An 11,619-nucleotide genomic window follows, 5' to 3' on the forward strand; every position below is an offset into this window, starting at 1 on the left:
AGGACAGGCTGGTTGGCTTGGTCATTGTGATCTGTTCTGCTCAATTGTCAAGGACATAGCCAAGCTTATAAGGGTACCCCCAATGCTTTTGAAATGGACATGTTTTGTGCCTCTTTCCACTTTTATTTTCCTCCTCATAGCAATATATATATATTCACCGTATGTTGTTGAGAAAAACTTTTAAGTTTGATCAATGCCATCAAAGCAAAATTTTGCAAAAGCAAACCGATCACATGCACAATCCGCACAAAAGGATGCATGCATATATATATATATATATATATATATATATATAGTTAAATAAATAAAGACAAAAAAGAAAGAAAGAGAATTTGAGACGGAAATGTAGATGTAGAGAGAAGATTCATCCAAAAAAAAAAAAAAAGATGTAGAGAGAAGAAACGACAGGAGAAAGTGTTTTTTTGTCTTATTTATTTGAGAAAATTAACAAAGTCGTCACTCCCTCATCATCTGCCTTCTGCCATCAAATTTGTCGTGGTTCCCACTTATATTGGAATTCATATTCGCTACTCTCGTAATTGAACAAGTAAATTCCATCCTCTTGAGCCCTCCATAAGCAATCATAATGGGGACAATACTTACGGAAGAAAATGTTGTTAACCCAGAAGACATCGAAGGTCCGTTGTCCACCCACCCACGACATGTTGCAGAAGAAGAGTGTGCTCTGCCAAAAGTTGATGCCAAAACTCCATTGGAACTCTTTATTGACAGAGATATACTGGAGGCCAAGATCATCGTCTCCGGACTTACAATGAGCTTGTAGAATATCATTTTTGAGCCCGTTTTCAACGTGAACCACGAACTTGCCAGCGTTGGCGATTAGCGGTTGACTCATGCAAAGAGCCAAGACAAGCAAGAGTACTGCTAAATAACTCATTTTCTGTACGTCCATGGCTTGATTTCGAATGCTGCAAATGCTACTTCTTAGATCCTTTAAATACCCAAACAAGTTAACAACTCATTCACTGGACAGCTTAACATGCGGATAAGAAACAAGGTATTTTATTCAATAATTTTTCCACAATTTACATTTTACACATAATGATTTCCATATTTAGACAAAAGATTACACCATGAAGATTTGACAGCAAAGTTATAAAGTTGGATTGTGAGAAGATGATTTGGTTTTTCCCCATTTGATTCATTTTGGTTTTCGATCGGTTGATTCTCCTGTCAGTTCATCATATTCATAGCATTTGAGTTATTACAACATTAACGAGCGAGTGAAGTCAAGCTGTTACCCCATTTTGGAATCGTCTGTCAACCAAATGCATGCTCTTAAAATCCAGACATGTTGTGAAGAAAACACGTACGCACCACGCAGGTACCCCTTGTTTAACTGCATCAGAATCACCGGCCAGCAAAGATGAAATTTTCATAAGGAAAGGCCATATTAATTTATGTCCGAAAACGAGGCCTCGTTTCAAAAGCTCATAAATCTATCAAAATCTGCAGAAACTTTGTCACCCTAATTAGGGGAAATAGCTATATATGTATGTCCACATTGGGATTTGGCCACACCTCAACAAACAAACGCCATCTATTTCTCTTTCTCCTGCATTTGAGTTTCCGACATTTCCTTCCTCAACACTTCTGCCACTTCCTCATTCCCTTGTTCAATATAACCATCAATAAAAGCCCCATATATCTCCAAATTTGGAGCAAACCCTTTCCCCACCATCTCAGCCTGTAGCTTTAATGCTTCTTCCATCCTCCCCTCCTTACATAACCCCTTAATCAAAGCCTCATAACTCTTCCCCTTTGGCACCACACCAAAATTCTCTACTCCACCCCTCAGAATCTCCAAAGCCTCATAAACCTTACCCTTACCACAAAGTCCTCCAATCAGACCATCCAGTGTGGAAGCCTCCGGCCTAAAACCCTTTCTACACATATCCTTATACACAAACAACGCTGAATCAACATCCCCAACACTACAATATCCGTCGACAAGATACTCATAAGTGACACAACTACTTTCCACCCCATTCAACCCCATTTCTCTAGAAAATTCCTCAGCTTTCTCCATCTCTCCAATCTTGCAAAACCCACCAATCATGGTGTTGTAGCCCAGGACATCACCCTCCACTTGCTTAACTCTCATCTCCTCCCACAATTCCTCAGCCTCTTCCATCCTCCCTTCCTCGCAATACGCAGCCATCAAAAGGCTATAACTATAACCATTTGGAACGCAATCAAACCCCACCATTTCATTCCAAACCATCTCCACCTTCTCAACCAAACCATCCTGATAAAATCCCAGCATTAACGCATTAAAACTATGCACATTAGGCCTAACTCTAAAGCCCCTTTTCGTATTGTCCTCAACTTCTTCACGCTCCAATCCAAAAACCTCCCTATAAACCTCGTACCCGCCACACCCCCCTCGACACCTCAAAACCCATGAAACCAAAGAATTCAAGGTGCCAACTTTGGGGCTGATCCCACGAGACCTCAACATCCTCACAATCTCAATGGCCGAATCGATCGTCTTGGTCTCCAAACAAGCTTCAATCAACAAATCAAACACAAACGGTGCAGAACCACATGGCCTATACGTCTTGACAAGGCTCTCGAACACCTTCAACGGCTTCGACACGAGGCTATCTTCCTCGGAGACGCGAATGGCGGTCCGAATGAGGGATTGGGCTTGGTCCTTGAGGCGGGCCCGGGCCAGGATGTGGACCATGGTGCAGTGGGTGAGGAGGTTGTGGGTGCAGAGGGACTTGCGCTGGGTCCAGAGGAAGAAGCGGAGGGCAAGGTGGGGATTGTTCTTGAGGCGGAGGGTAATCTGGGAAAAGTCGTTGGGGTGGAAGCCATCAGGGTAGAGAGAGTGGAGGTGGTTCCACCGGGACTTGGAGCGGAGCTGGGTGAGGATCGAAACGACGGTTGAGATTAGTGTTTCGGATTGATCGTACGGTGGGATGGAAGAGGAGGCGAAGGAGAGAAGGGAGAGGGGTTTGTGTTTGGGGGTTGAGAAGAGAAGGCGTTTCAGGACTGGAATGGCCATTGAACACATTACCCACAGAGAGAGAGAGAGAGAGATAGAGATTGCCTATCCTTCAAGGAGTGAACGGCACGTCGTGTTGAGGCGGAAAACTGGGCCAGATTGGGCTATTTACATTTCAGTAGTATGTACCAATTTTTTTAAGTTGTTCTGGTGCCCAATTGCCCATCTCAAATCTTTGACTTGGCTGATCCCTATTAAGGGATAATTGCATTTTTTTATTCTTAGAGTTTGCCTAAATTATAAATCACTTCATATGGTATAAAAAATTCATAAAGAGTCCCAATGATAAACTATAATTACAAATCACTCCTTAAACCGGCCCGTTTTCCGTCTACCAAGTTAACAGATTCTATTAGTTTGTCACGTCATACCTAGGGGCGTAAACGAGTTGAGTTACTCGTGAGCTTACTTGAGATCTGCTTGAATAAACTCAACTCGTGCTTGAATCGATTATTAAATGAGCTATTCGTAAACACGAAATCAAACTCGATTATTAAATGATGCAAACTCGTATAAACTCGGCTCGACTTAATTAAAACTCGTGAATCCCGCTCGTATAAAGATCGACTTGTTTATTAAGGCTTGACTTATATATATATATATATATATATATATATATATATATATATATATATATATATATATATAAACAATATACTATATGTAAGCATAAATTAAGTAACAAATACCTATTGATCAATATATATTAATTGGTTATATGTATATAAAATAGTAAAAGTGAATAATATCAACACTTAATGGCTAGTCATATGATATAATGACAATCCATATACTTAATTATGTTATTCATATAATATAATATGACTAATGATAATATAATAATATAACATTGTGACATATGACATGTAATCACTTTATTATATGTTATAAGTATTATTATTAGATATTTATTAATCATTACATCATGTGATCAAAGATTTAAGATCATACGAATTGTTAAATCATGTTAATATGTTATCATATGATAATACTTAGATCGTATGATCATATGATATTAGTATTATTAGTAGATAGTTTATGAATCATGATAATTATGATTTATGACTCATAATTATAATACTTATCATAAATTCGTAGATAATCTAATAAATCAAGTGATATGATATGATTCATAATTAATAGTAATATATATATATATATATATATATATTGAGAATTCTTCTGAGACAAATTCTACTTTCGAGTATGATTCTGATGAGAATATCATAAAAGTCGAAAAAGCCCTTTCAGCCTTAGAACTGAATAGGATCCACAGACCTAAGTTTCCCCCAACAAGTTTCACCAAGAATTGGTATCCCAAGCCTACCCCTCCGGATATCCAATTTGAGGAAAGAAATTTCCAAAGTCAATTTGTAATTTCTGCTGATAAACTATACGAATGAAATATCGATGGTTTAACAAAGCAGCAAATTCTTGATAAGTTAACCCATATGACCATGGTTTCTAGCAGTTATGTTATGAACCATGATTTGATCCAACCAGAGGTCGTCGACCTCCTAGTTGCGGGTTTCACAAGAACCCTTCAATCCTGGTGGGAAAAGCATCTTACCGATGAGTCAAGAGCTTAATTAGCTTAGCTTTCCCTTCCTTTGTAGAAGAAAGAAACTTAGGAGGAGTCATTTTATCCTGAAAAATGAAAGTATTAGAAACAATCCAAAATTCAGAAGTAATAATGCTATCATGCTTGAATAACGTTTTTGTAGAGTACTTAAATATTTTATTCAAAGAACATATATATATATACAAGGGCGGAGCCAGGGGGGTCAAGAGGGGGCAAGTGCCCCCTCTCAACTCACAAAATTTTTTCTTACACCTGGTAAAATTTTCTTGGATACCCTGGTTGCCCACCCTAAACCAACCATAAGGGGCATAGATATCACCAACGGGGGCAAGCAGCAGACAATGTTTCACTGTTTCAATTTGCAGATTTTTTTTTTTTTGTAAGTTTTACTGTTTTAGTTTCAGAGTTATAAGAAAGTTAGGTTTAGAAATAAGTTTCACGAAGAAGAAGATTCAAACGGTGCGTTTAAGCTTTAGAGTTTTAGTTGTTATTAAACGCCCCGTTTCATTAAAGGACACTTACTCGTGGAGACGAAAAAGCGCTCCGTTTCAAACTTTCAGCATGAGTAATGCTTATACGGAAAAAAGTTTAAAAAGTGTAGAACTTTTTTTCCTGAGCTGCCCCTGCCTTTTGACTTTTTTGACTCTTCTTCTTTGTCTTCTGCCTTTTTTTGGTCTTAAGTTAAGGCTTGAATAATAGTTTGAATAAAAAAAAAGGGCTTGAATAATAGTTACCCGGCCAACTATTTATCTGTTGGGTAAATTTAACAAATTTTTGAAAAGGTGATAATTATGGTAATATATATATATATTGAAAAAAACGCATGATTTGAGAACTATTTTTTTGTTGTTGTTGTTGTTATGCTTATAGATAATGCAAAATATAAATTACATTTAGATGATAGTTAATTAAATTATTTATTTTGAATTTTGTTAGTTATATTTTTTTAATATTTGTAATCAATTTTTTTTTAGAAACTCTTTTAATCTTGCGATTCTTGCCCCCCGTGAGTCGATATTCTGGCTCCGCCACTGTATATATATATATATATATATAAAAGCATAAATTATAACTACATAATGTCAAATAAGTATACAAATTCATACTAATATAATGATTAAATAGTTAGATTATTAGTTACTTAGATACACTCATACATTAATACAATGATTAAGTATGATTTAAAATTTTAAGTATTTAATAATTATTAGTAATATTTATAAGGTTTAGAAGTTTCCGAAGGAGAATCATTGGGTTGAGGGATACAATAACTAGGTGTATAGATTACATACGTAAGTTAGTAAGTATGAATTCACATTAATCATATGAAATAATGATACTTCTGAAACTTAATCATATTATTCATATTTAATGACAATGTAATTCATATAATCTCAAACTAAGTTATTAGGATTGGAATCGATCACTAATATGTTAATTATAATCACAAGTTAAGTATTAACCGTATTATCATTAGAATTTAGATAATATAATCTAACATTGTGCTATATAAGTATATAACCGTTAGATAAGATCTAATTACTATTATCAATAGACTTTTAAAAAAAGGTCTGGTGTATTACTCCGATCAATCCTAGTGCATTAATTTAATCGATCGTGATATGATCAAATGATCGATCAAACTTGAAACAATTAAAGGTTTAATCGAATATCTAATTCATCCTAGTGCATCAGTCCAATCTATTGTGATACAAATGTCCAATCAATCAAGCTTGAAACAGTGAATGTTCGACCTAACGTGCGATTGATTCTAATTAAGTACTAGTCAGATCGATCATGATAGGATCGATAGAAGCTCTTATCGATCCAAGTGTATTACTCCAATCGATCAAACATCCAATCGAATCTATTGCATTAGTCTAATTAATCATTGTAGAGTTCGATCGATCAGACTTAACATAATGAAAGTTCGATCAAACTTCTGATCGATCCTCGTTGAAAATCCTATTCGAGTTCATAAACTAACGGTATAAGTATAATGTGGGCAAGTAATAACTCTAATATATTTTATATAACTAAGTAACTATAATATAAGTATAATATATATAACTTTTATTAATTAACCATATGTGATGTGATATATATGTTTATACTAATTAAGTATTAATAACTAATTAATATATTAGTTTAACATACTATATAAATACTATTATCAACATATATTATATATATACATATATATACACACACACAATATCTTTTCTCAAAAAAACTTGAATATTTTTTTTTCTTCCTTCTGGAAACACCCCAAATCTCTCTCTCATTAGTACTCTTTTGTCTCTTTTACTCTCTCTAATCTCTCCGTCACTCTCTCATTTCAATTTTTATTTTTTATTTTTTTTATTAAAAAAAAAAACTGACTTGCCATTAACTAACACACGGCCCAATGCCCCCAAAAAACACTTCCTCTAGAATTCTCATCCCTTCTCTAATGCGTTGATAGCATAGCTGTCCTCCAAAATTAGTCCTCAGAACTTCAACACAAACTGCCCCACGTTTGAAACACACAACTTCAAATCACCTCCTCTTGCTACCCACTTGCGTACCCCAAACACTAGGCACTATCAACACTTCTTCTGGAACAACCCACTTCCTCTTCTCATATCTGGACAATCCAGTTACCCATTTAATTTTCAGTTACTTGCACAACCTCCTTCTTTCTACGTTTCATCACTTTTACTAAGAGTTGTCAAAACCGAGAGACACAATGATCCACAACTCTGAAAGAGGACTTGCTCCAAAATCGTTTCTTCCCAGCTTTCAAGATTGAGAATGGTGCTTCTGGCTTCGATTCCATCAAGTTTGCGTTCTATTTTCTTGTCCTTTGCTTTTCTAAATTTTGTGAATAGGATTTGTTGGTTGATTATAGCCACAGGGTTTCGATTTTAGGGTTCTTTTTTTTTTTTTTTTTTTTTTTTTTTTTTTTTTTTTAATTTTTTTAGCTCAAGTCGAGCTCGAGTTCGAGCTCGATCAGTAGTTCTTCCTTAGCGAACCAATCTCGCACACCAAATTTAGGCTCATGTCGAGCTTGGGCTCGCACAAGCTCGAGCTTCACTGTTACATAAAAGAGTCGATCCCGAACAGCCAATACTCACTCAAGATTGACTCGTTTACACCCCTGGTCATACCTAATTGAAAATCGACACATGGCTACCCCAAGCCCTGGGGTGGCCACATGTCACCCCCCCAGATGTGGCCGGGCCACCCCCGGCAACCACCCCTTTGTTATTTTCTTTTTTTATAATAATAATAATAATTTTTATGTTTTATTTATTTATATTTTTTTATTATAATGGACACGTATAGATTTCTTATTGAGTATGACGTAACAAACTAACGAAATCTGTTAACTTGGTGGATGAAAATGGGTTCAGGGAGTGATTCGTAATTATATTTATCATTGGGATCTTCCATGAACTTTTTGTATCACAGTGAATGATTTGTAATTTAGGTCAACCCCATGAACTAATGGTGCAATTATCCCTATTAATTAACTAATGTTTTTTTTTTAAAAAAAAAAATTTAAAATTTTAAGATAAGGACGAATTTACTGTGGGTATTAGGAAAAATGATAAACATTATCCCCATATTTTATCTTTGGAAAGTACATCTTTCACTTGATTGCATTCCTCGATCTTTAGGCCTCGTTTGGTTCGCCGAATAGGCCCTTGGAATGAAATGATTATTCCATAGGAATAACTATTCTTTAGTTTGGTAGGGGTATATTTCATGGAATAGCTATCCCCTTACGAAGAGGAATACTTATTCCTTTAAAAAATGAGAGGAATAGTTATTCCTTAGGGTAAAGACGATATTTTTTTTTTAAAAAAAAAGAAAAAAAAAAAAAAAAAAAAAAAAAGAGAGTAAATCTAAACCCCAAAGTGTGACCACCCATGGCCCTCCACGGTGGCTGGCCGACCACCTCAATGGGTAGTCAGCCAACCACTTTGGATTTTTTTTTTTTACTTTTTTTTTTCATTCTTTTTTTTTTTTTCTTCTTCTTCTTTTTTTATTTTATTTTTTTTATAAAAAAGTATTTGAAAGAAAATAAAAATGAGTTTTTTTTTTTTTTTTTTTTGAAAAATGTCGTCTTTACCTCAAGCAATAACTATTCCTCTTCGTAAATGAATATCTATTTCATGGAATATACCCCTACCAAACTAAAGAATAGTTATTCCTATGGAATACCCATTTCATTCCAAGGGCCTATTCGGCGAACCAAATGAGGCCTAAGGATCGAGGAATGCAATCAAATGAAAGATTTACTTTCCAAAGATAAAATATGGGGATAATGTTTATCATTTTTCCTAATACCCATAGTAAATTCGTCCTTATTTTAAAATTTTAAATTAAAACAAAAAAAAAACAAAAAAAAAAAACAAAAGGTTAGTTAATTAATAAGGATAATTGCACCATTGGTCCCTGAGGTTGGCCTAAATTACAAATCACTCACTGTGGTACAAAAAATTCATAGAGGATTCTTATGATAAACTATAATTACGAATCACTCCCTGAACCCATTTTCATCCACCAAGTCAACAGATTATATTAGTTTGCTACATCATACCCAATAAAAAATTTTATGTTGAATAGTGTCTTTTACTTGATGAAAATAGGTAATTAGTTACTCCTAGTTTCAGTTCACATAATTTCATCTTCTTCTTCTTCTTCTTCTTTTTTTCTTTTCTTTTTTTTTTTTTCATATATAATATATATGTTCTCAATACAAAAAATTAACAAATAATCAAAAATGTAAAACTCTCCTAAAAATATAAAAATAACTTTTATGTTATATGCCACATCATGATAATTTTTTTTAAACAAAAACAAAAGACACTCTTCAAAATACATCAACAAACTTTAATTTGTTCAGATTCAAAGTCGACTTCCGGAGGTCTTTATTTGTGATTCTGATCAAGCCATCTGGAATTCAAAGAATGAAATCTACTCTTCTGCTGAAACCTGGAAAAGATTAATGGAGAAAAAATTAGTTCTACCATGGTTTAAAGTTGTTTGGTTCTCAATGGCGATTCCTCGACATTCCTTTATGTTCTGGTGTTTAGAGGGGCACTTGTCACGAAAGTCAAGCTTTGTAGTTGGGGCCGGGTTATGGTAGGGACATCCTCGATCTGCAGATTCTGTTTTGCAGAACAAGAGAGTTTGGAACCTTTTTTTTCCATTGCAGTTTTAGTAGGCGTGTGTGAAGGGCTATTTTGGTTGATTTTAAGGTGATCAATAATCTTGTTGTTGAGTGGGAAGACATGGTGAGCTGGAGTGTGACTCATCACACCAGAAGGAGTTTGTGGGTGAACTTGTGCAGACTTTGTTTGAGTGCCTCGGTTTACCATTTGTGGAAGCTGCGAAATGACTTATGGCATGGCAATACTCCTCAAACGAAAGATGCTGTGGTGAAGCAAATCAAGTGGGAGGTTAGGTCTCGGGTCATGGCTAAAGGAGGATTCATGAAGACAGGCCAAAATACTCAACTTGTTCTTCTGTGGAACTTGTAATTCTGTCTGTTTTTTTTTTTTTTTTTTATTATTATTATTATTATTTTGTATTGTTGTTCAGGTTGTTTTTTTGCTTTGTTAGGCAGGGTTGAGTTGTTCCTTGGTTAAAGATTCTTTGCATCCAGTATTCACTGGAGTGGGTTGTAGAATGTTGGGTTGGTTCTATAAAGGTTTTGATTCATCTAAAAATAAATAAATAAATACATCAACAAACATACAAAAATAGTTCTTATGTTTATGTCATATCAGAATTGTTAATGATCATAATATATATTTTTTTTTTCCCAACCGTTAAATTATATTAGTCATTTATGAGGATGGACGATAGCTTTTGGGCTTCTTGAGAGCTTGGCTAATTTATTTTTTGAATAAATTCGAGCTTGTTCACAAGCTGTATAATTAACTTATACATTTCTTATATAAAAGAAATATCATGATTGTTTATCTTTTTGTAAATCTATACTAATCGTTAGTTTGTTAATTATTATTAAATTTTATCACTTGAGTTAATTAAATAAATTAACTTTGAATCTTAAATAACCTAATCTTGAGTTTATATAAATGTTTTATAATATGTATATAAATTCATTATACACATACGCAAATACACAAGCACATGTACATATCCATACATACTAAAAAACACACTCATGTACACGTACACAAATCTCTAAAACTAACTCAAAACAACAATAATTTAAGTTATATCAATCATATTAAGAAAGAGAATTTCATTTTGCTTTACATGTTCTTATTCAAGTTGCTCGGACACCTTTCCAAGCATGTACATGGCCTAACTGTCTGTTCAATCACATTAACTGCCTATATTATATGCACTATAAAAGCTAATTACACCCTATACCAATTCAAAAGAATGAGTCAGGCTGAAGCACAACTGAGAATCACACTCATTTTAGCCTTTATCATTCTTTCGAGTACAAAGCTTCCAACGACCCCAAATTAATCACTTGCACTCATGGAATATTCTAGATGTTTCTTTGTACGAAAAGAAACAAAGAGAATAAGGGCAAAAAGAAAAGGAGGGTACTACCTTGACGTTATTGGATAGCAAGAGTTATTTGATTCTTGTAATCTTCCTCCTTTAATGTTCCATCACTACACTATTGACTGGAAGATCGAGTTCTTTACAATCTTTCTTCTTCAACAACCAGGCAGTCATTCATCACCCACACCTCAAACAAACAAACAAGGCTCTGCTTTTGTCACTTTAATTTTTGGAAATTAAAGTTACTGTTTTCCAACTTTAACTGTTGGTGAATGACTGACTGCTTTTTCACTTTAGGGGGGAAGAAATGCTGGCTCAATCATCAACGACAAGTAACAACAACAAGAAGTGGGTCTGTCATATATAATGGGTCCTACCCAAAAGAGCAAAACAAATAATTAAATTAAATGATAAATTAAAAAAAAAAATTAGGTAAGGCAGCTTTTATATATACTACAATTTTCTTTAC

The 11,619-nt window shown here is 34.4% G+C and overlaps 2 protein-coding genes across 2 annotated transcripts; both read right to left on the bottom strand.

Annotated features, from left to right (window-relative positions):
• Positions 1-484: 484 nt before the first annotated feature.
• On the bottom strand, positions 485-913 carry LOC133881958 (S-protein homolog 1-like). The gene has a single exon (XM_062321034.1). It carries the CDS (start codon positions 911-913, stop codon positions 485-487), a length of 429 nt encoding a protein of 142 aa, XP_062177018.1.
• Positions 914-1,001: 88 nt separating this feature from the next.
• Positions 1,002-3,101, bottom strand: LOC133880895 (pentatricopeptide repeat-containing protein At2g15980). Its single transcript, XM_062319852.1, has one exon. The coding sequence runs from the start codon at positions 3,038-3,040 to the stop codon at positions 1,562-1,564; it is 1,479 nt and encodes a 492-aa protein (XP_062175836.1). The 5' UTR covers positions 3,041-3,101; the 3' UTR covers positions 1,002-1,561.
• Between the last annotated feature and the right edge of the window lie 8,518 nt (positions 3,102-11,619).

Source organism: Alnus glutinosa, chromosome 11 (genome assembly GCF_958979055.1).
Source record: "Alnus glutinosa chromosome 11, dhAlnGlut1.1, whole genome shotgun sequence".
In the NCBI taxonomy this organism is placed as follows: Eukaryota; Viridiplantae; Streptophyta; class Magnoliopsida; order Fagales; family Betulaceae; genus Alnus; species Alnus glutinosa.